Below are 23,866 nucleotides of genomic sequence, written 5' to 3'. Positions count from 1 at the left end.
AGGAAAAGAAACGCACACACAGTGGCTTTGAGAAAAAGGAGCAGTCAAACGACGGAACTTGTCCATCTTGTCGGATCAATATATCAGATTGATTTCCAAATATTAACAGTGTTGAGCCACAATTGTTTTTTTTTTAATGTTTTGCTTTCAATTATATAATTGTTCTTGAGCAATAGTTCTTCAGGGTTTCTGAAGGTCTGTTTTTCATTGGACATTGGCTTCTTTTTCACTCACTTTCAGTCCTGTCCTCGTTCCTGGCTGGTTTCATTCACTAATTTCTTTAGGTCAATCTACAAAAGAAAATAACACATATACCAGACAGAAATGGTCTCAGTGGAAGAATGGCTATTAAGACACCATTCTTAAGCAAGGAAAACACAATGGAAGCTCTCTCATGGTTTGGGCCTACAATTCAAAATGTGTCAGATTTTGGTCCACCTTCAAAAGCATTTAATTAGCTACAGCTTAATTTTTCAGCATGACAATGATCCTGAACACAGTGTCAATGCATTAAAAGGAAAAAAGTAAAACACCTGAATAGAAAAACACACAAATGAATATTATCAGTCATGGATTGACCTCCTTGGAGCTGTTATTGAAGCATTGTGGGATCATCTTGACAAAGAACAGAACCAGACGCCAGCATTCAAAGAATAGCTTGAAGAAGAAGCCTGGAGAACTATTCCTGAAGACTGCTTGAAGAAATCACTAGAAAGCTCACCTAAGACAGTTTAAGCTGTGCTAAAGAATAAACACAGTCATACCAACTATTGACTTTAACCTCATTAGGATTGTGCAAACTCTTATCTACTGTATTTCCACGTATGTTTGGACGTGTTTCAATTAATTGCTGCACCTATCTCCGATTTTTCTAGCAAAATAAACAGAAAAAAGGGTTTGCTCAAAACTTGTGATGTGTTGTATACACACACACACACACACACACACACACACACACACACACACACACACACTACTGCTACTTTCCCTTTCCTAATATTGTGCTTTTACTAATGCTGGCTCCCTGGTTTCCTGACTTCACATACTGATACATACGCATGCACACAGACCCATAAAGAGAGACAGTGACCGTTTGTGATGGTAGGCGATTAGCTGCTCTGGCGCTAATTGTGACTTTCACAGAGGGGACAGATCTGACATGTGTCCAGGGACTCAGCTCAGAGCTTTTGCTCCAAAGTGTCACAGAAAACGATGCCATCTGTTCACCGACAAGGTGGCCACGGAGATGAAAAGAAAGTGGGGCAAATGTGTGTGCAGTCCTGCCACATATACTGTATAACTGAGTGTGACTGGCTTGTAAGGGCAATTAAGACAAAGGCACAGTGAAAATGTATTTACGTGTGCATAAATAGATAGTGAATTAATGACAAGGGGAGAAGAGAACGACAGAAGCTGAGAGTAAGAAATGAAGAGACGGGAAACAAGACGGGGGATGTGATTAGAGAATCAGAGTACATAAATTGCATTTGCTTCGTAGGATCTTTGATAGATTAGAGAGAACTGATCAACTTAACTATTTTATGTTTATCACAGAAGCAGTGTTATTTTGATTGCTCAGAGTCGTTAGTGGTAACTTTTCTTTTAGCGACTGAGTTTTTAAGAAATATCAGACATATAACTCATTAAATCGAAATGTTAAGCAAAGAATGTTGAATAAAAAACAACTCCTTTGCTTGTCTGGTTTAATTAGTAACATCAGCAGTGACACAATTGATCTCTAAATAAAATGATTAGATAAAATAGAAATATTCATCCGTGTTAAGCCGCATGTATCTTTGATGTACTTCTAAATGTTATTTTTGTGAGTAAGCTTATCTATTGTGTCTCTCATCTCATGCTAATTAACGAGATGATAGGTGTGGTTCAGCTCAGACCTTTGAGGAACCGGCTTAGCTCAAGGCCTCTGACCGATGAAGAGACGAGCGGCAGAAATGCTCAAGTCAGCAACGCTGTCTCATCAACGCTAAATGAAAATGTGCTGATTAATTTCTCTTCAAACTGTGAACTCTCAATCAACCCTCGAGCCACAAAAATGCAGCCTCTATTCATAAATGTGAAAAGTAGGTCTGCTGCAAGAACAAACCTCATAAAAATTGCATGCTTGTTTTGCTCTTTATAAAACAGACTGCATTTTGAGACTCTTCAAGTAAAACAACGACGACGCAATTAAAGTGTTTTCTTTCTTCGCTTTGTTGTGGTTTTCTCTTTGCCTCTTTTGCTGCTGACCTTTTTTTCTTTTCCACCCACAGTTATTCAAATTCATGTTTTAACAATCCACTTAACCTTCGCTTGTTTCTCATCTATCCCTTCGTTGTGTCTGTGCTCAATTCATGATTCGAATTCTTGCAGGTGCAATCCGACTATGATCGGCTGAGACAGACTTTTGCTGTAGTGAGTCAGGAGAGAGACGTGGCCCAGGAGCAGAGGAGCCAACTCCAGGAAAAAGTGGATAACCTGGAACACGTTTTAAAGGTGGGACAAATTTTTTTGCCTTAATAATATCAGATTTGAGTTCCTCTGTGCTATTTGACCACACATAAACCCCTGGACTAAAGATTTAACTCATTTCTTGTATAAATTTTATTGTCTTACCTACTTTTCGCACAGATTTCAGATGTAATTACCTGTAATTATTATTCAGTTTCTGTGCATTTATTTAAGTCTAAATTTAGTTCAACAGACCACTAAACAATCTGCAAAGTCAACCACACACCTGTTGTACCTATGAGTAGAAGATGTGATGACCCAAGCCTAAACCACCTTTTCTTGCTTCTTTTTCTCCATTATATCAATCCATCTCACTCCATTTCTCCAGCATTCCCATCTTCTTCATAGTCCAACATGTGTTCACTTCAGTAGTCCTCACACCAGTCACGATAACTGATTTTTCAGGCCCAGTTTTACTGTCACTCTTTCGGAAATATTCCCATTTCCCATGCATTTGTGTCCTCAGAAAACCTGAGAAGGAAACTGAGGCAATACATGAGGTGTAGTGTCACCGGCTTCATGGAAAGGCTGTTTTCTTTATTGTGTTCTGGTCTGCCAATAGTAATCAGACACAGTCTCGCTGCACTGCGAGAGGGACTCTCATTACAAATCCTCGCCTCCCTGCATCTCCTATCGATTGTGTGTCTGTCAGGATATTTGAGAGCGAAATGTACCCGCATGAGAAAAACTGACCAGCTCCCCGATACAGCAGAGAAAGCTTTGTCACTTTCTCATTGTGCATTGATTATGGAGACAAAGAAATAATTTAGAGAAAATTACACAGGATAATGTGGGTGGAGAAAGCAGAGATGGTAGAAACACAGTGTGAAAGAACAGAAAAAGACCTGGTTCAAAACTAATGAGATGCAGCACTGTCTGTGTTATTTTTAATCATATAATCTGATAACAAAAGTTTTCTTTTTGTTGTTTGTTTTGGTCAAAGTCTGGTATACAAGTTAGAACACAAGGTGGGAGGAAATAATTATTTGATCCCCTGCTGAATTTGTGAGTTTGCTCACTTACAAAGAAATGAAAAGTCTCCAATTTTTATGGTAGTTCAGTGTTAATGCAGGCAGACAGAATATCAACCAATTATCCAGAAAAGAATAGACATTTGATCCTCTTCAACCCAGCCTGAATTCTGGCTCTCACCGATTGGCTGTGTTTGGGTCTGGAGCTCCATGCAAGATCCTGATGAGAATGATCGTGAGAAAGGTGGTGGATCAGACCAAAACTACATCGGAGGTGTTTGTTAATATTCTAAAGGCAGTTGAGACCACAGTCACCGAGGACACCAATGGTAACACACTTTGGCATAATGGATTAAAGTCTTGAAGCAACTGTAAGGTCCCCCTGCTCAAGGCCACATGTACAGGCCCGACTTAAGTTTGCCAGTGAACATCTAAATGATCCAGAGAAGGCTTGGGAGGCAGTGCTGTGGAGAGATGAACCCAAAATCAAGCTCTTTGGCATCAACTTGTTTGCCATACACGGAGGTGGAAACATATTCTTTTGGGACGTTTTTCTCCAGAGGGTGCAAGACAACTTTACCACATTTAGGGGCCAGTGGTTTGGGCCTCGTACCACGAAATCTTGGATGAGAACTTAGACAGCAAGAACACTAAAGATGGGTTGTGGATGGATCTTTCAGCATGGTAGTGACCCAAACCATACCACCGAGGTACCATAGGAGTGGGTAAAGAAGGAAAACTTCAAGGTCATGATCTCTTAGCCCTGCGATGTTTGGAAACCTGGTAACCAACTACAAGAAATGCTGCTGTGCTTGCCAACAAGGGTTTCTCCACAGAGTACTAAGTCATGTTTTCCTCATTTCATTCAATGTCGTGCAAATCAATTTATAATTTTCACATAATTTGTTTTTTCAGGATCTTTGGTTACTATTCTGTGTATCCATTACAATGGAACTACTATAAAAATGAGAGACTGTTAATTTCTCTGTGAGCAAACATACAGAGGATCAAACACTGCCGTCTTTAACCTCCTAAGACCCGAACTCTTCCACGACATGCATTTTTGATTTTTCTTTGATATTTGGGCATATTGGGACCCAATGAATGTAAAAACAAAGAATTACCAGATTTTTTTTTTTTACCTTATTTTTGTTTTTAAGAAAAATAAGAGCCACATATGAGGATATTCGTTTAAAACTGCGATAGAACAGTAGCAGTATAATGTCCCCGTAAGTGGATATCAGGCCCTTGCAGAGCAAAATTGAGTATTTTGGTCTAAATAACCCAAAATGTGATGTCCACATATGTGGACGTCAGGTCCTAAGAGGTTAAAGCGAGCAACCAATTTAACTAGGAAACAGATTTTTTTTAAAAAGAAAAAACCCCACTATATTGTATTTAGTAGTTTTTTTTCTTATCTGTGGCCATGGCTCATGTTACACTTACAAAACAGAGTTTAAGATGGTAAGATTTTCATTGGCAGTGATCAGAAGGGACAGGATTAGAAATGAGAACAAACATATAAACTAATAATCTGCAGTGACATCAGACCTTTGTTAGACATGTATGTGTGTCAACAGAGGTAAATCCAGAGTGTAGTCTTAAAAATTGTGAATTATAGTATTATAGTATAGTATATAGTATAGAATTATAGCGTGACTATAGTAATGTGATGGAGAGCTGACCATTATCAGGCCGTGATTTATCTTCCAGTTGGATTTTGGGGACCTCCTGGCTTTTGTTTTGGTATACTGTTGACAGATGTTTTTAATTTGCCAGTGTCTTCCTCCTCATTCAGTAGAGACACAACCAGTTTATGGATGTTGACAAGTGAGACTGTCCCGAGGAACAGCCAAAGCATTAGCTCCAAATAAAGTCTGAAACTTCTCAACAGCAAATATCAGGTCAAGCCTGAAGTTTTTGACAATAATTTTAAGTCAGTTCATAAGACGTCATGAGTTTTATAGGCAGTCAGTTGCATTTTTTTTTCCAGGTGCCTGATGTCACGTGCTTTTAATGCCCAGTTAAATAGAGTCTGTTTTGATTCCTGTCTCTAATAAGTCAGCATCTTTCTTTTGCTGTTTCAATCCAGTCTTAGTCAACTTTTCAAGGCCTCGAGTCCACATCAAGCAGTGTAGACCTTGGATAACTCTGCAGTAGTCCAAGGGTTGGAGCTGTTTGAAATTGTAATAAGTTAACCAAAGCAGATAAAGTGAAAGATCGCAGATCTTTTTAAAATGACAAAACGAGGTGTTTAAATGCAGGCGTGACCATTGGTTCCCGTGTGAAAAAGCAAGGGTTAAAAAAGCAGTTTCACTAAGGCTCCAGTGACAGCCTCTCAGCTACCCCGGTCCTCTGCAGCTTAGAGCTTCTCCATGATTATGCAAAGCAGCGACTGGCTGCTCAGGACACCTCGAAGCCACTCCCGGAGGTAAAGAAGATTTTCTTTTTTCAAGGGAGAAAGAACAGGGAAAAAAATATGAATGTCAGAGCTTTCTAAGCTGTCTTTTCTTCTTAAGCTCACAGAGACATCCTATGGCCTTAATTCTGTTTCTGCAAGATGTGGCAGCTGGTTGTGACTTCATGCATAGATACTGTACAGTCATGACTTGGCTAATTTGGCAAAGGGTAGATTTGGATCAGGAGCGACTATGCGTGACAGCTTTGTGTAAGTCAGTGCAGACTATAGAGTATGTTTGGTGCCAGAGATATATATGTTACAGAAGCCAGTGTTACTTAATGCTCTTCTCTTCATGTACCTTGCCTCTTAAGTGACATCGTATGTGAGGGTGCAAAATCTTTAAACTTTAAACAACCAACATATAATGTGCTAATTACTAAGCTTAACGGGCTGCTAGTTGGCAGATCTCTAAACTGTCATATAGAAGCAAGCTGTTTTCTTCCACTTCAGCCTTAGATAAACTAGGTGGTAATTGGTATTAATATTTTTATCCAACTCTTGGCAACCTTTCAAATGAATTGCTTGGTTTAATCTTTGAGGATTAGGCAATGCTTCACTTCAATTTGTGGGATTTATTACACTGAAGCTGATGCAACAACACTGTGGCTATTCCTATTTTTCCAAGCAGTCCTCATTTTTCCTCAGAAATGGATGCAATGTCGCTAAATCAGGTGGACAGGGCTCAGATTCCTCAAAAGCTCTTGCCAGAGTGGTAGAGAGAATAGATTTACTCGATGACATTGAAACGTGAGAATACTGTTTTCAACAAAAGATTGCAGCTGGGTAATTTATTATTTTTGCAGTAGTGTTGGAAATAATCTCTCCTCCTTCTGCTTCCTCTGTTTCTTCCTAGCATATGCATGAGGCTGTAGAGCTAAAGCAACAGTTGCAGACAGAGCATGAGCAAGCCTTGGTGGCCCTTCACACCAAGCAGAAGGAGATCAATCAATTGCAAAAGGTATGTTTAAAAACCGCTTTAAGTCTATTCTTTTAATACTTTTGGCAGAATCCCTCCTTGGTTATCAACTTTTGTGTAGTGAATTTATGCCAAAGGTCTTTGTTTGGATAATGATGTGTCTTGAGCCACTTTATGCTGAATCACTGCTATTGTATCAGAAAATACAGATACCTCATATAGCCCGCCCCAAAATCAGCAGATGTGATTACAAATGCAGCCATGGTCCCTTTGATCGTGTGATGAAGAACACGGCTAAAAATGCTGCGTTTGTAGTTGCTGATATATTTGTACACATTACAAATATCTTGCAGCATGAAGATCTGACCTGTTGTGGTTGTTTTATTCTTTTTTGATATTTCGTAAAAAAAAGGATATACATGTGCGCATGTGTTCCTGCTTACTGTTTCCTTCCTATGATGATGACTGAAATAATATCAAATACCTTCTGGATTAGACCACAAGTTTAACATGATGAAAAGTGTCTCTTTCTCGGATGTCTGTGAGGTTTGTTCGTCTCATTTTGGTCCCATTTTTGCATTGATGTTTGTTCAAAAGAGAATCATTAATGTTCAAAGATGCAGATCATTCAAACTGAGACAAATTGATTTGCACAGTCGCTCAAGAGTGGGTTTAATTTCACTGCCTTTTAACAGCCAGTACTTGGACACTAACATGTCCTAAAATAAGCCAGTTGCTTTTTATTGGAGCTGTACCATCAGAAGTAGGCATCTCTTCAAGTACCAGCTCTGTTTGATGAACCAGTGAGCATCCGCCAGGGTATTGCGTTGACAGTATGTCAGCTGTGTACTGTCTATTCTACCTCATGGACCGTGATCACAGTGTCAGCTGTCATTGTGTGTTTCTGTGTGTTCTCTGCAGGCTTGGGTTCAAACTGACCAAGAGCATGAGGAAGCAGTACACCTGTTAGAGGTACAGTAAGCTGAACAAACCCTTATGTTTCCTGGATTGCTGTGTTTCTTAAACATAGTGGAGCTTTCTGTTTTAACCAGGCGAATCAAAACACATCCTTAAGATGGTTCATGTAGTATTGGGTCAGTTTTCCAGATGAAATAAGGGGAAACATGGATAAGTTGGTGATGAAGCTCTCCTTTTTGGAACATATGGAAAAGACTCGAAGCTTGTCTATGTATCAAGTTAGCTGCTGTAAAACATCCTGTCTGGCTCTACTACAGCACCCAGTGCTTTGAACTAGCCTTGAACTTTTAGCTTCAGTTTTAGCTTTATGGTTATTTCCATCTTCTTTTCTGGAGCAGGAAGTGGCCATATTTAAATGAGATAGTGGAGTGTTAAATTATAAACTAAGGCCAGTAATCTTGATTGTACATATCATATCTATGGGTGCAGTGTGGAGACTTCTTCGATTGTTTTATAGTATAACAACTGCACAGCAAGCTATATTAATTGTCTGATATATTAAAAGTACTGTATGTCAAAATGTCCAACGCTGGGCTCTAAAAGTGAGAATTTTAGGCTATGCCCACACGTAGGGTGTTTGCTAAAACTGAGATTTTTCTGAGGTCATTTTGAAAAACATCTCAGTCCAAATGTAAATGCAAAGAGCGATCTACTGTCTGTCAAGAACATGCCAAAGCAACAAGCTGCGATATAAACGTAACTGGGAGGAAATGTTAGCTAATCAAAAGCTCACAATCTGACATCAAAAAGGAGATGAAAGCGCACACCTTTGATGTTGCAAGACACAATATAGAGTTTTTCTTTCCAACATTCAATTGTGTAAATGCAGAAACTTGAAGGTTGTTTTTTTTTTTAAATCTTCACCCCAGCAGTTTTTTTTTTTTTTTTTAAATGTCTGTTTCCAGTGCAGTTCTTTAGATATTTTATCCTGGGCTAACATCAACCAACACTGCCATCCTCAGAGCCATTCTACATTTGGGGCTAAAATAAAATAAGCGAGGTATATTTGTCAAACGAATGTATTAGTTTAACTGCGTGACTCACACCCACACCATCTTCAGTAATCACCTCTGCTGAGCCTGAAATCGAACGCAGAGACGCAGGAAATTATTTAAATTAAGTAAATTGAAAAGTGACGTTTCTTGGACTAACTAGTGCATTTAAACTGGCAACACATTAAGAGAGATGTTAAAAAAAGGCACCGTCTGCACACGCCTACGTAGGCCTTCAACGACGTCTAATCAGGCTAATTGAAAACAGCTGCGTGGGTGGACAAGCAGAGTTTTAATGTGGAGCCATACGACGCAAGTTTATTCTAAACTTGAACTTATGACACATGGGTACCGTTGGGGTTCTGGACTCTCTTCTAATGAAGTCCCATAAGTAAGTTCCCCCCCGTCTCTCTTCCAGCAAAACACTTATCTGCTTGGCTACACTATTGTGTAGTTTTTTCCAGTACTCCACACCAGATTGTGACTCATACATCAGACTAGTCAGACAATAGCGTATCCTTTGTGCTTGCGGTCACATTTCTATCTTCTTATTCAGGCTGCTTTTGTTATAGCGCTCCAAACGCTTCTGTTTAGTAGTTGCGTTGTCACGCGTTGCATTGACGCTTCACGTCGCGCCCCCCCCCGGATGGTAATCGTTGACCCGCTGTTTCATCACAGACCTCTACTCACAATTATTTTCTCGTCTTACTTTAAATCCTTTTGCTACGAGAATACGTCGCAGACTCCTTTGTGTGCGGCTCATATGAGGTCACGTTATTATCCATCTGGAGCGCTCTAATACGATTTTACTGAGCAAGCAGACTGAGTTTGGCTCAGAAAAAACAGTTTGGTCAGAGAAATTGAAACTCTGTCAAGGAGATCTCTTCCTAGAAATCCCTGAATCAGTTGGTCTCTTTCACAGGCGCGTTTCTCTATAGTTATGGGCAAATATGGCCACAGGAGGGAAAGCATAGTTGTGCTGTCTGTAGGTGTGAAATCCCCATATGTTTTCCACTCTGTGTTTTTGTGCTTAGGAGTCCATTTCAGTTTGACAAACACATTTGTCTTATTTTTTTGTCGACTCATAAATACATTTGTGTTCTCATTGGTTCCCCTTCTGTTTGCTTTTATTAACGATTGGTTCTTTTTGCATTTTTTTCCCTTTCTTTACTTACTACTTCTGATTTCCACATTTTGTCTGAACAGAACAATAAGGACAGAATGTTTCAGGTATTTATTTTCATCCCTGATTAGTTAGTTACATCACCCTTTCTTTCCTCTTCGAATTTTCCTTTAATTGCAAACCTGTGAAACCAAAATTATATTCTGTATCACCAAAAGTGATTATATGTATATTCACGCTTTCCCCTCTAGGCCTTCCTCTGATAGCATGTCTATGATATAACTTCATGGAGTGCTCAGGCTTGGTTATCACGATTTAACCATATCAGTAAATGACTCTACACTTCCACGTGTTTAGATTAGATTGCTAGACATTCAAAATTATATAGTGCCAAAGCCCAGAAGAATAATCACCTTTCACCTCTCATTCTTTTTTTTTTCCTCTCAGTCTTCACAATCCTTACTGCTCTTTTTTCTTAACTGCCAAAGGTCAAGGTTCGTGACCTGGAGCAGGAATGCCGGTCACACAGTGAACACTTTCACCAGCTGTCCAAAGAGCTGCTGAATTTCCGCCTCCAGTCGGAACCTGTGAATATCCCTAAAAGTAATACCACCTCTGCATCCCAGATCCCGCCCTCACCACAGAAGAAACTCTCGCAGGTCAGATTCGAAGCCCAACCAGAGACAGGTGAGTCTCACCTCACAGGCAGCTTTGTATGAAACACATTGAGCCATAAAGGCAATTATGAGGCTGGGGAACGGGGACATATCAAAACAAATCAAAAGTCTTAGAAAGTCAGTCCCTGATTTTTATTTATTTATTTATTTTTCTCTGATTACTACTTTCCTCAGTTTTAGCTGAGCGGTTTTATGTGTTTACTTGAGTGTGAGTGTGGTTCTGTGAGTATTAATGTAACTGTGTAATATAAAGTGGTGATATAAAACTGTAGACTAGCAGGGTTAAATATTAGTGGGGTCTAACTATTCTAAAAACACATGTGCTCTCCAGATAAAAGCATCTGCGAAATTATTAGTGCTTAAAAGGGTTATGATCAGATAAAATGATAATTAGTGATCTAATCCCCAGACAGCTCACATTACAGCTGGACCCACTCACTGCAAACCAGAGGTGGATACCATTAATGGAGACGGTGCTTATTCATGATCAATATCTGCCCTTGATCACAAGCCTGATGTACGACACGAATGTAATTTAACACATTAGTATTCTAACAACACAGTGCAACCTGCAGATACAGCAAATAGAGCCGTATCAGTGATGTAGATTTATACAGTCTGGCACAAACCAAAGGTCTTTGAAGTGCTGAAAATCCTGTTTTATCTGTCTCTTCACTTCGGGCAGAATTCACTGATGTTTTTGTGCTAATGCATAATATTACATACAAACCACAAGAACGCAGTGATGCACTTGATCTGTGTTGTTTACGTATCGTTAATTTCTTCAGGGAATTCCGTTTTGTGTTTTCTGCATTTTTTTTAAGTCTGTTTTGCCAATAGGATGGGCTGATAGGGGTGGAGTAGCCTTCCAAATGAAGGGTGTTAGCTGTACCCGCAGGAGATCAATGGTTTTGCTCCAAAGAGCGCGAAATGGTTGTGGAAGGAAAAGGCAGTTACTCTTTATTTGCTATGGAAATCAATGTCTCCCAGGTGATGAGAGTGCGGCAGACACGCCGCTGCTGATATCCCAGTTCTTGCCCTGCTCACCGCAGACTGGAGACGGAGAACCACCAGAACTGCTGTCTGTCAAATCCAGCACCGTGACAACGGACCACCCCATCCACCCCCGACAGTTTCCCTCATCAGAGGTGGGTCTGTGTGATGCCACATCCATGAATAATGCATGCATAACCTATTATGTTAATTGTTTTTAAATAATTAACTTACATATTCATATCTTGAAAAGGAATGGTTCAAGAGTTGCTGCAAACTGCTAATTCTTAAATATGCTGTAGGAAAGTCGCTTATCCCTGCTAATAACACTTTAATTTGTTCCTCTCATTTATCTATAGATGGAGGATGAGGCCAGCCCATCACCCAGGTCCAAATCTCGCTACACAGGCCAGGTCCGCCTTTGCACTGCCCGTTATAGGTGCATAAGACAAGTTTAAATACAGAAATAATTTCATTTTGGGTTTTAACGCGCATTATCTTTAATTTTCCTTCACAAATGAATGAAAAACCTTTCTTTTCTTCAAGTTATAACCCTTACGATGGACCAAATGAGCATCCTGAAGCAGAACTCCCCCTTGTGGCTGGAAAGTATCTGTATGTGTATGGAAACATGGATGACGATGGCTTCTATGAAGGTGAGTCGTACACAACACACATAGAGCATTTGAAGCGGTCTGTGAGGCGATATGTGCTTCTGGCTCGATAAATCAAATTCTGGCAAAAATCTGAAAATACTGCAACAAATTTTCTATTTGGGAGGATAGGTTTTCTTCTGTTCAGGCCTGCAGTTTTGCCTGAGTGCTTGTCTGCTGATGCTGCCTGACAGTGAAAACAAGTGTATGCATCATTATGTATTGTCTCAAAAACACAAAAAAGACACAAAAATGCCGAGTAGTGTGTGTCAGCTGGCATTTATTCTCCACTGAAGTTGTTTTGTCTTTCACCATCGTATTTATGTCTGTGGCGTTTTTGACTGTAGCATGTAGTAATAATAATAATAATAATGGATTGCATTTATATAGCGCTTTTCGGGACCCCTCAAAGCGCTTTACAATACCACTATTCATTCATTCTCACATTCATACACTGGTGAAGGCAAGCTACAGTTGTAGCCACAGCTGCCCTGGGGCAGACTGACAGAGGCGAGGCGCCATCGCGCCATCGGCCCCTCTGGCCATCACTGGTAGGTGGTAGGTGAAGTGTCTTGCCCAAGGACACAACGACCAAGACTGTCTGAGCCAGGGCTCGAACCGGCAACCTTCCGATTACAAGACGAACTGCCAACTCTTGAGCCACGATCGCCCTACTGCATTGCACCTACAGCACACTGTGCAGTAAGTGGTATATGCAAAAATGTTTTATGTGTAGAATGACACATTGTATCTGTGATGCATTTTGTGCCCCTGCAGTCTCTTTACATTATGTCGTGTTATGTAATGATACAGCACAATCTAAACGTAATGCTGATGCAGTCATTTTTGTAAACGTGCTGCAAGGACTACTTGACAGGCTTTGTCACCCTGATATAGAATAAGTCCGTCATACATACTAGTTGGCTACTTTCATCGCGTGACTTCCACTTAGTCAGTGCGTGGTGTCATGAAGAAAAGTTTCCCGACACTTTTTCATAACTGGTGGCTGGACTCACTCTCTGTATAATCTCTTTATAATTATGAAGGCTTCTCCATCAGAGGCAATCCTAATCCCCCTTGCTAGCAATCCTGCAGCCAGCACAGACCGTCATAGAAAGCCCTGTGATTCATTAGCTGTGTGCAGTCAGATTGCATGGTATTGCAGACGGTCCCTGTATTTACCACACAGGAGGGGCGACTTGGGCTGCATACCAAGCTGTTGTCAGGATGGGGACCTTGGTCTCTTAGTTTGATGACTAATCCAGCAGGGCTCAGCTTAATCATCAGCACACATAAACAACAAACACACTCGCTCAGATACACTTGTAGAGACACACCAAGATGGTCTTAAGGCCCCCCAGGCCTCTGTGGAAAAAGGGATTGAAGGACGAGATGATAGGGAGCTTTGTTGAAGACAAACTTATTGCCTTGGGGGAAAAACTACACTGCAAATCTAAGCACTTTCTTTTCTTTCTTTTTTTTTCTGCATTGACCGCAGCATCTACGTACTCTGGGGTGCTCCTGGAAATGTTCAAACGCTGAGGTCCTTAGAAATGTTGAAAGGAGTGTTTTCTAAGTTGTGTGTTGGAGTATGAAAGATGGCATCAGAGAACCCGTGGGGAATCTTACATCTTAGGGAATAGAACATGCTGTATGTTTACATATCTTCCACCTCTCACTCAGTGACTCATTCTCACCTTGCAGGTTAAAAAAAAGAAGAAGCTCTCACCGATTTATGTGTTTAAGTTATTGCTTTGCTTTTGTCTTTGTGTTGTGAGAGAAGCCTAATTTTAACACTTACAGGTGGCATCAAAACAGAAAGTTTTTCCTAAAGAGACATTTATTAAATAGTAGCAGGATTTTCTGTTATCTACTTTTATTCTTTTTAACTAGAAATATCAATTTAAAAAATGAATAACATATTTCTGTTATTTTCTACCTTTGTGTCTGTACTTGTTTATGCTTGACAGGGGAGCTGCTGGATGGCCAAAGAGGACTTGTTCCTTCCAACTTTGTGGAGTTTGTCCAGGACAAGGAAAAACCAGGCATTCAGGCTGGAGACGCAGGGGAAGATCTCAGCTCACTTGAGCACACATCCCTAGCCTTGATGGCTGTGGATGGAGGTGCCTCCCAGGATGGCCTTCTGAGCTCAGCAAACGCTTTGGTTCCCTGTAGCAATGGGACAGGTGGGGCCTTGGATCCTGAGGACCTGGCGGAAGACGTTGTGCCTTACCCCAGAAAGATCACCTTGATCAAGCAGCTGGCACGGAGTGTCATCGTGGCCTGGGAGCCTCCACTAGTGCCTTTGGGCTGGGGGAACATCTCTAGCTACAATGTGTTAGTAGATGGGGAGCTTCGTGCCAATATACCATACGGTGGTCGGACCAAGTGTTTGCTGGAGAAGCTGGACCTGGACGGCTGCGTCCACCGTGTGTCAGTGCAGAGTGTCACAGACCGGGGCTTGTCAGATGAGCTGCGCTGCACCTTGCTAGTGGGAGCCAATGTGGTGGTGGCGCCGTGCGGTCTGCGCGTCGATGACATTCAGCGTGACACTGCCGAGCTCTCTTGGTTGCCTAGCAACAGCAACTATGCTCACACTGTGTTCTTAGACGGGGTAGAGCACGCAGCGGTAAAACCGGGAAGGTATAGACTACGGTTCCACAACCTGAAGCCCCTGACAGTTTACAAAGTGACGGTGGTGGCGCAGCCCCACCAGGTGCCGTGGCAACTGCCGCTGGAGCAGAGAGAGAGGAAGGAAGCCGGCGTGGAGTTTTGCACTCAGGCAGCAGGTCAGAAAGGTTTATTATTATCCACAGAGATACTGTATCAATAATGCACAGCTTAATAGCTGGCGATTACTTTCACATGCTTCTAAGAATCTTAGTTTAACTCTCATATGCAAGATCATGTACTGTAATATGAATTCTAATGTTATTGTACTCTGCTCTAGAATAGTATAGCGTCACATTTCTTTACCATGTCGTTGTTGTGTATTGTATTTTGTCTAGGTCCAACACCATTTTGCAGAACAGGTCAGAACAAAGCTTGAGGGGTTGGTTTCCCATATATTCAAGCACTAAACCTAAGGGATGTCATTAGTGCTCTGACACATTTTGCAGGGAGGATGACTGTGCCATGTTGTTCAGCATATGCAGTTTATTATGAAATGTGGGCAAAATGGCATCTTATTCTGGTTCTGAGATTGAAAACCTTTTAAAAACAAGTCTGTCATTACATGTCCTTTGAAAATGCACAATTTGTTGTTCGAAACCAAATTTGTATGCAATTTTGCCCAAGTTTGCTGCACAGTGCACTTCACTAATTAGAGAATACCAGAGCAGCATGAGATATGATCAATAATTACGATGAGTCATTTCCTCAGCCTATAGCCTAGCCTGACATAGCCAGTTCTATATAAAGCGGTGCCCCTCCACTGCTCACTGAAATGACCATTTTCTATCAGTGTGCATTTGCTTCTGCTCGAATGCAGTTGTGCATGTTTCAAAGAGATCAGAAAAAAGAAATGCTGAGCTCTAATCAGGCTCTCTGCATGTGGAGACAGCAGTGTATATCTCGGGGCAACCCTTAAAGTTTTCATCTCTTCCAAAGATTACTGAATGGTTATAGTAGAATAGCATATATAAGGAATACAGACCTAAAAATATAGGTCTGTATATAAAAATAAAAATAAAAATTTCATTTTGATTTATCTGACAATCATCTTGGGTTAGGAAATATTAGTGTTGTGCAAAAACTCACCATACACTTAAATGACATTGTCTAAACACAACACGAAGTGTTTTGTGAATGTTTCCCACCAGCAATGTCATGCTATCAAGTAGCCCGCATGAACTGTGTATCTCTGCAAAATACAAATAAGCTGTTATGTAATTTCATAAATTTAGATATGCAAGTCAAATTATAACCCCACCCCCCCCACCCCAACCTCACGTCCTCATTTCCTCCTTTGTGTCTGGGCATTTCTGTGCATGGTGGTCTGTGTGTGTGTGTGTGTGTGTGTGTGTGTGTGTGTGTGTGTGTGTGTGTGTGTGTGTGTGTGTGTACGTATTTGTGCATCTAATGAATGCTTCACATCATTCCTCCTCTCGTTTGTATCCTACATGTACTAAATCAGTAAACCGTAAGAGATTATTTTTCTTACACACTGGATTGGTTACCTCCCAGGGCCTCCGCTGCCACCCCAGGATGTTCAGGTGCTCTGTGGGCAGGCTCCAGGGGTCCTGCAGGTCTGCTGGAAGCCCCCCAACATCTCTCCCACAGGCACATCCAATGGGGCAAATGTCATTGGTTACGCAGTCTGCACTAAAGGGCAGAGGGTGAGTTAGCATGTCTAGGTCTCGCCTGCCTGGACTAGTTTACTTTTTATATATCATTCTTTTTAAAAGGATATGAGTGATCACACAGAGCTCATCTTGATTTAAAGGCATTGCTCATGATGTATTGTGTTCTGTTATGAGAAACTACAGTAGTTTGTGGCTAAATCCTAAGCATATGGGATGTATATTCCTAAGGTCTACATGCTGTACAGTATTTACAACACTGTGAAATGTTTAATCATGCGTAATCCAGTCAAAACATGAGAATATACACCACAGATGGGACATTAACAGCGTCTGCCTTTCAGCGTGGCATTATGTCATCATTACCATCAGTTCACTCAGCAATGCCACCTACTTGTAATTAACGTGCGGTGCAGGTCTGGGTCTTGGAAAGGTCTCTCGCTCCCTCTGGTGACTGCTAAAGTAAATCATCACAGTAAACCTGAAAGGGAAAATCAACATTCGGCCACACTGGGCAGAAACCTGTTTTTGAGCTGCCCCTGCAGGTGGAAATCTTAAGAGCATTTTTTTCCCACCATAATAAATCAAATTAAAGAGGTATTTTTGTTAGTTCAGTGAAATCACTTATTTGGCACTAAAAAGTGCAGGGGGCTAATCAAATTTCAGCAGCTGGATTTGTCCATTTTTGTTTTGGATGTATTGACTCTGATACTGATAATGTTTTAGTTGTTGTTCAAATGAAACTGCAGCCACTGTTTATGTTAACATTTATTTATTTTTTTCTGGCTCTAGATAGCTGAGGTGCTGTTCCCTATGGCAGACTATGTTACGGTTGAACTGACAAGGATTCAATGCCTCGAGGCCAGGGAGGTCATCGTTAGGACACTGTCGGTCCAGGGAGAATCCCAGGACTCTCAAGTTGCTGTCATTCCAAACAACCTGCTTGTGCCTCTACCTCCGCTTCCCCTGCCACCACCAGTGCATCCTCACACGGGCCCCCCTCCACACCCCCATACTCAACCTCTCCTCCAATCCCCTCACCTTCCTCATCCCACACCCCAACTTCCCGCTCCACCACATGGACAACAACTGCCGCCCCGTCCTCCCCATGCTCAACCCCATCCCAGACTCCCCCATCAAGGTGGACCCCCGCAACCCCAGCTTCGTCCTCCCCATCCCCATCCGCAGCCCTTACATCTTCAGCCTCGTCCACCCCACCAAGGTCCCAGGCCACAGCACCAACTGCCTCTGCTGCCCCACCCCCAACCCCACCTTATACCTCTGAGACCAGTAAGTGCCAGAGACCTGGATGCCAAAGACCATGCGCCCCATCACGGGGGAGCTATTCTACCTGGCCAACCTGGCTGGGACCCTACACGCGCTCCTTCTGTCCAGCCTCCAGTGCCCATGCAAGGCCACACCCTTGAAGCCCCATCACCTGCCAATCCACGGTCTCCCTCACCCCAGAGGATTCTTCCTCAGCCCAGAGGCACGCTTATCCCAGACACTGTGGCCAAAGCTATTGCTCGAGAAGCAGCTCAGAGGGTGGCAGCAGAAAGCGGAAAGGTCTGGTGAAAATGGAAATGCTGGCTCACACAACACTCTAGATGCTTAATGAAAATGATGTTATATATTTTAGCACAAGTCACTGAGATTAAACTGTTGCTTTAATTTGAATTTAGAGTAGCTGAAGAAGGGAAGTGTCACAAGTTGCTAAACATAAAAGAATATTGAGCTTTCTGTGATTGTTACTATAATAAAACCTAAAGACACCGTTAACACTGTTCCATTCCTATTTACACACACATGTTTTCAGGGTGACAGAAGGCAGGGCAGATATGGAGAGCAGGGTCATTCATTTCACCAGCATCACTCTGATGAGGAAGAGGAAGACGAGGAAGGGTTTGCTCGCGGTCGACGGAGAGGACCCTCGGTTGACGAGTTCCTCAGAGGCTCTGAGCTGGGGAGGCCGGTAAGACCCGTGTGATAAGCGACACACTTTGCTTATCACACTTCTGAGCTCAAGCACCTAACGTGTGTTTCAGTGGAAAAACCTCACATGTGTGCATCTGGACGTGTGTGTGTGCATGTGCGTCTGAGGTGGTTGCATGTGTACACACTCCTTAACCCGTGTCTTTATGTGTGTTCACGTGGGCGTGCTGGCCTTATCCATGTGTGTTTGGTGTGTGCATGTATGTATGTTTGTATGCGGACTTAATCGCGTCTGTTCGTTTGTGTGTGTAACTACCAAAAGCCTCACTATAGTCACAATGAAGATTATCACAGCGAAAGCAGCCGGGGCTCTGACCTGTCTGACATCATGGAAGAGGATGAGGAGGAACTGTACTCTGAGATGAAGCTGGAAGAGGGACGTCGACGCAACTCGCACAACACACCCAAGGTGCAGTTCTTTGCACTTATCCAAGCAAATTATTATTAAGTGAACTGCACAGGCACAGATACTTCAGTTGAGACTGCTGCCTTGCTTTTGATATGTGTCATTAGTGTGTGTGCTGAGTTTAATTCAAATTTTATACAGAAAGAAAAAGCCCATGGATAGAAGGGCAGATGCAGTGGGTTTGACTATTTCAGTACCATAGACAGAGATGATGAAAGCTGTCGGGTTTGAATCTTTCCGCACTATTGAGAAAGATAGTGCGGAATATATATAAGAGAGACACAGATAGATGTAGACTGGGTTTTAGATGCTTTCAGGCACCGCTGTTGCTGCTTTCATAAACACGTGACTTTTTTTTTGCCACTTTTTTAAAGCATGTCATCGCAGAAACTACAGAAGCTTATTTTACTTCAGTGAACAAACATGTCAGTGTAGAAAAATGCAATCTTCAAAGTCTGGACCAAAGACTCCATTTGCTGCTGCCAAAAAGCTCCTTTAATTTCTCAGAAACACAGAAAGGGATAGTTTCTTTCTGTGTTTGGGTGCTTTGCAGTGAAACGGGGATAGACTGGATTTGATTAAAACACAGAGGAAAGAACTTGGAGAGCTAAAGGGTGAGACTGGGTTGAAAAGATTATCATGACAAAGGGAGACATATAGCTGAGGGGTGTAGCCTAGGCTGCACTGACAAATATCTTTGCCTTTCTTTTTTAGTAGATGGGTAGAGCGATACTAGTTATTTCTTAATTTTGGAATGGAAATATTTCCCATGGGCTTGTGTGTGTGTGTGTGTGTGTCTGAATGTGAGTCTACGTGTGTGCGTCTATGTTTCAGTGCTTGCCTGTGAGTACTGCATGATTTTGTTTACATACAGTTTGTACAAGTATGTTCGACATGCACTTTTTCACACGCTGTTTACGGGTATGTTCACGGTTCTGTGACAACACATGACACATGAATGCTTTGTCTGCGGATGCTTTCTATGTTTGTGTATATTTCAGACAACAACCCCTGTTGGAGGCCGCCATGATCGGGATAGTGGGAGACGAGCGCATCACGGCGGTCCCCAGCCTCAGAGACGACCCCTAATGGTCCCCTCCATTGGTCAGTATGGGCAGATGGCTATATTTTAGGTTCTCTGTCCCTTAGTGCAGTCGCATTTGCTCCTTTTTTCTTTTCTTTTTTCTTTTAAATACCAAGAAGCTCATGAAGTCTTTGTCTCCAGATCACCTTTGTGTCTGCGAACCATGCTCATCCCTTTCAGTACCTTGACTTTGATCTTCCAGAGATGGAGATGATGATGATGATGATGATGATTAAACCGCTTTGCACTGTTGCAGCACAGAGTGATAAGTTAATCTACAGTGACGACGGCTAGAAATATATAACTGAAAATTTGTTATCACCTGTTTTAGGAGGCAACGCAAATCTTCACTTAACATATTGGGAGGAGAAAGTAGAGCTTTGATTTGTAACCTCATCACCTTCTAACTGGTATTTTCTGTAGAGGTAACCTCTGAGAATAACAGTGAGGGAAACCTCTCTCCCATCACCGAGGATGTTTACTATGGCAGAGTAGCTCGACACAGGACCTGGTCATCCCGCAGGCACATGGGCGGCACCAGGTCTCCCCATGGTATGTGCCTGCAGTCCTGTTTTTACCACCACAGCATGGCAACAAAAGTGCCACCAGCACCTGGCAAATTGCAATAAATAGCTGTGGACACTTGCAAATGTTTTGTCTTCAAAAATAATAGTTATTGTTATTATGCTTACAGTTGAACAGCATGACCGCAATGCACTGAAATGGTGGACCCATTGGCAAACCATGCTTTGGGTCCAGGATCAACATTTCCACAGTTGCAGATGATAAATGATTGACTGACTGTTTAGGGAATGCCTCACAACACTGCACTGAACTCCAGACGCCTGCTAAAACCCTTCCCTTTGTGATACAACCACACCCACTACACCAGTCATGCATGAAACTCAAAAGATATGACAGTGGTAGGCACTAAAGAATGACCACATTGGCATTGCTTCTTGTTTCTTTAGATGTCTGAGTTTGAGATGTTAGCTTTCTTTTATATTGTAAGCTTGTATTTTCAAGCACTGGCCATATAGTGTTTGCTAGGTGGTGCATTTTCCCAGTGTTATCGTAGCGAATCAAAAAACATACACAGGTCTTCACAACAACACTGCCGCCTCAGCTTGAGACCTCTTCTTGAGACCTCTTCTTGCCTTGAGGGTTGGCACAGTGTGGTTGTTTTAGATTGTTTGTTTCTCAGGTGTTTTGGTTTTTTTTTTTCCTTTTTTCTTCTCTAAGGCTTTAGCATGCATGTCAGGGTCTTGTTTGTCGCGGATGTTGTCATGCACATAAATCACGATTTGTCTATGTATTGCACCATGGTTAGTCTTTGATGACCATTAATGGAAAGGGCACACAAATTATTATGAATGCTTACATGATTTTATGTATGAAGAAGTACTAATTGACTGATGTGAAGCATTATGAACTATCAGCGTATCAGTAACGTCATGAAGAAGTTTTGCTTAATTAACCACTAACACAACATTTTGACAGATTCACTGCTGTTATGCTTAGTTTCTTACGTCTGCAGCTCATAGAAGGGACTAAACTGTAGTACACATGAACATGATTAACGATTCATAATGACTGCAATAACTGAGTTGTTGCATTATTAATGCAGTGTGCTTATAGTTTGTGCATTTTCCTGACAGTTCATGAGGTTTTACATCAAAAAGTTATTTTTTTTCATGCATGACACCATGTACAAATTCAAACATAAAAAAAAAAACATACTATAAAATAAATAAAGTAATTAAAACACACGTAGCATGTGTGTATTTGTGGATGCATGTGTGCGTGCTGCAGAAAATAGTTCACTGGGTCACAGATTTCTTCCTGCATGGTTAGAAGCACAATCATGGCCTGATACGGAAAGTGAAATCTGTCATGCAAATACTGAATGGTCAAATCAATAAGACTTATCAGGATCCTCTCATTGATTTCTTGTGACCGGAAGCACGGCATCACAGACTTGCTTATCACAGAAGTGGCGTTCACTGTATGCAGCAATAAGTTTTGTGAATAATTTTTAATGTGGAAGTGATTTAAAATCACCGGCTGTTAAAGCTTTACTTCACATGTTTACTTCACAGTAATAGAAAAGCCACACTTTACGACATTTTATAACACAAAGTAAAGTTAATGTACAGTCATCTACTGTATTTTCCGCACTATAAGGCGCACTTAAAATTCTTTCATTTTCTCAAAAATCGACAGTGCGACTTATGTATGAATTCTGGTTGTGCTTACTGACCTCGATGCGATTTTATGTGGTAAACAGCGCTGAAAAATCTGTCAAATGTTTTAGTACGACTTTGGTAAGCTATGAAGCCGTACTGCTTGATGGATTGTTGGAGCATTACGGCTACTATAGTTAGGAGCCTCGCGGAGTAATCTGGGTCCAAAACTCAGTTCTCTTCATGTCTCAAAGTCAAACTAACACTGCGGCATCACTGAGAGTTAAACTTTAATAAAATGATCAGCATTGCTGCTTTACCAGGTGTAACAATTAAGTTTAACTCCAGGCATCCATGCAAACAGAATGTATTAAATTTAACTGAGTGGGACGTTAGCAGGAAGTTAGCTCGCTAGTTTCCACCTAAAGATGATATACCATGTTCTGACTGAGAGATTTCTGAAAAAATTAAAATGTACAGCTTTGCTATCACTTCCAACATAAATGAAGACAGGAAACTAAACAGCAGTGAAGTTGGACTAGCTGGTATATAGTGATGTGCTACGTGATTGCTAGCAACACAGCTATGCTAGCATAACATAACAACAGTGAACTGGCTCTATAAAAGTTAAGGCAAGATTCCAGATGGTTAGGGACAAATGCAATCACATGACAGGACGCTGGAAACGGACCAAACTTCAGTCAGGAGAACAACTAAGAAAATCTATCCACAATAGGAGGTTAGTCATGAATATACTGCGACAACATGGGAATAGAGCAGCTGTGAGAGAATTCAACATTAACTAGAATAATAAAGGATAAAGAGTAACAGGATCACAATCACTGGTACGGAAGTGGTGGAAGCAAGAAGAATGAGTTGAGTTTGACTTATCCAGTGTAGCCAACTCCTCAGTAAGGAAAATTGCTATTGGCTATCCTAAAAGTCGCTAAATGACGTCATCGCCTAATTTGCACAATTTATCCTGCCTATTTAATTGTAACAGACACTGTAGGAGAGAGAAATAACATCGTGGAAGAGACATAAAGTGAGTACCCCCCCCCCCCCCAAGAACCCTAAAAATATTTAGAATATTTAGAACTACAAATTAAATTTCTCTCTTATTATTGTTTTCAATAATTCCAACCCTCCTCCTTTACACAGACTTGGGACCGGCAAAAGTGACCCGAAATAGGCACACTGGACAACACTGGACTTATCTGACTGCTTTGTTTCGCTTAATGCGCCTTATAATCCGGTGCCCCTTATGTATGAAAGCAGACTCCTTCATCGACAGTGCGCCTTAAAATCCAGTGCGCCTTATGGTCTGAAAAATGCAGTACTTTATCCACATTTCTGTAAGTCTATTGGTTGGTGAGGTTGGATAATGGGATTTTACTTTTTGTTTTATGTGCTGAAGATGGCTACAGGGATCGGGATCGCCGCTCTCCCACGTACTATGATGAGTCGGAGCCAGAGGAGCCCTTTAGGATCTTTGTGGCTCTCTTTGACTACGATCCTCTGTCCATGTCTCCGAACCCGGATGCTGCTGATGAAGAGCTGCCCTTCAAAGAGGGGCAGATCATTAGGGTGGGAGTTTCAAGTGCTTTCATGTAATGCATTCTTTCTTT

The 23,866-nt window shown here is 41.6% G+C and overlaps 1 protein-coding gene across 14 annotated transcripts in view; it reads left to right on the top strand.

The window, feature by feature from the left end:
• The window catches only part of rimbp2a (RIMS binding protein 2a), an 87,985-nt gene that overhangs the window by 53,475 nt on the left and 10,644 nt on the right, over positions 1 to 23,866 (top strand). For 4 of the 14 annotated variants that reach the window (XM_082542400.1, XM_082542391.1, XM_082542397.1 and 1 more), the window contains 17 exons: positions 2,371 to 2,493; positions 6,794 to 6,898; positions 7,778 to 7,828; positions 10,033 to 10,056; positions 10,438 to 10,636; positions 11,617 to 11,774; positions 11,979 to 12,058; positions 12,166 to 12,275; positions 14,243 to 15,061; positions 15,281 to 15,304; positions 16,458 to 16,609; positions 17,366 to 18,139; positions 18,390 to 18,545; positions 18,828 to 18,974; positions 19,973 to 20,075; positions 20,479 to 20,607; positions 23,656 to 23,825. In XM_082542400.1, the coding sequence (XP_082398526.1) occupies positions 2,371 to 2,493; positions 6,794 to 6,898; positions 7,778 to 7,828; positions 10,033 to 10,056; positions 10,438 to 10,636; positions 11,617 to 11,774; positions 11,979 to 12,058; positions 12,166 to 12,275; positions 14,243 to 15,061; positions 15,281 to 15,304; positions 16,458 to 16,609; positions 17,366 to 18,139; positions 18,390 to 18,545; positions 18,828 to 18,974; positions 19,973 to 20,075; positions 20,479 to 20,607; positions 23,656 to 23,825 (3,324 nt within the window). Of the gene's footprint in view, positions 1 to 2,370; positions 2,494 to 6,793; positions 6,899 to 7,777; positions 7,829 to 10,032; positions 10,057 to 10,437; positions 10,637 to 11,616; positions 11,775 to 11,978; positions 12,059 to 12,165; positions 12,276 to 14,242; positions 15,062 to 15,280; positions 15,305 to 16,457; positions 16,610 to 17,365; positions 18,140 to 18,389; positions 18,546 to 18,827; positions 18,975 to 19,972; positions 20,076 to 20,478; positions 20,608 to 20,749; positions 23,199 to 23,655; positions 23,849 to 23,866 lie in introns of those variants that run through there. The other 10 variants (XM_082542403.1, XM_082542399.1, XM_082542395.1 and 7 more) reach the window with 7 other exon arrangements.

The sequence above is a fragment of the Aulonocara stuartgranti genome (assembly GCF_965226115.1).
Source record: "Aulonocara stuartgranti genome assembly, chromosome: 7".
Lineage (NCBI taxonomy): Eukaryota > Metazoa > Chordata > Actinopteri > Cichliformes > Cichlidae > Aulonocara > Aulonocara stuartgranti.
This window is presented reverse-complemented; position numbering and strand designations above follow the sequence as displayed.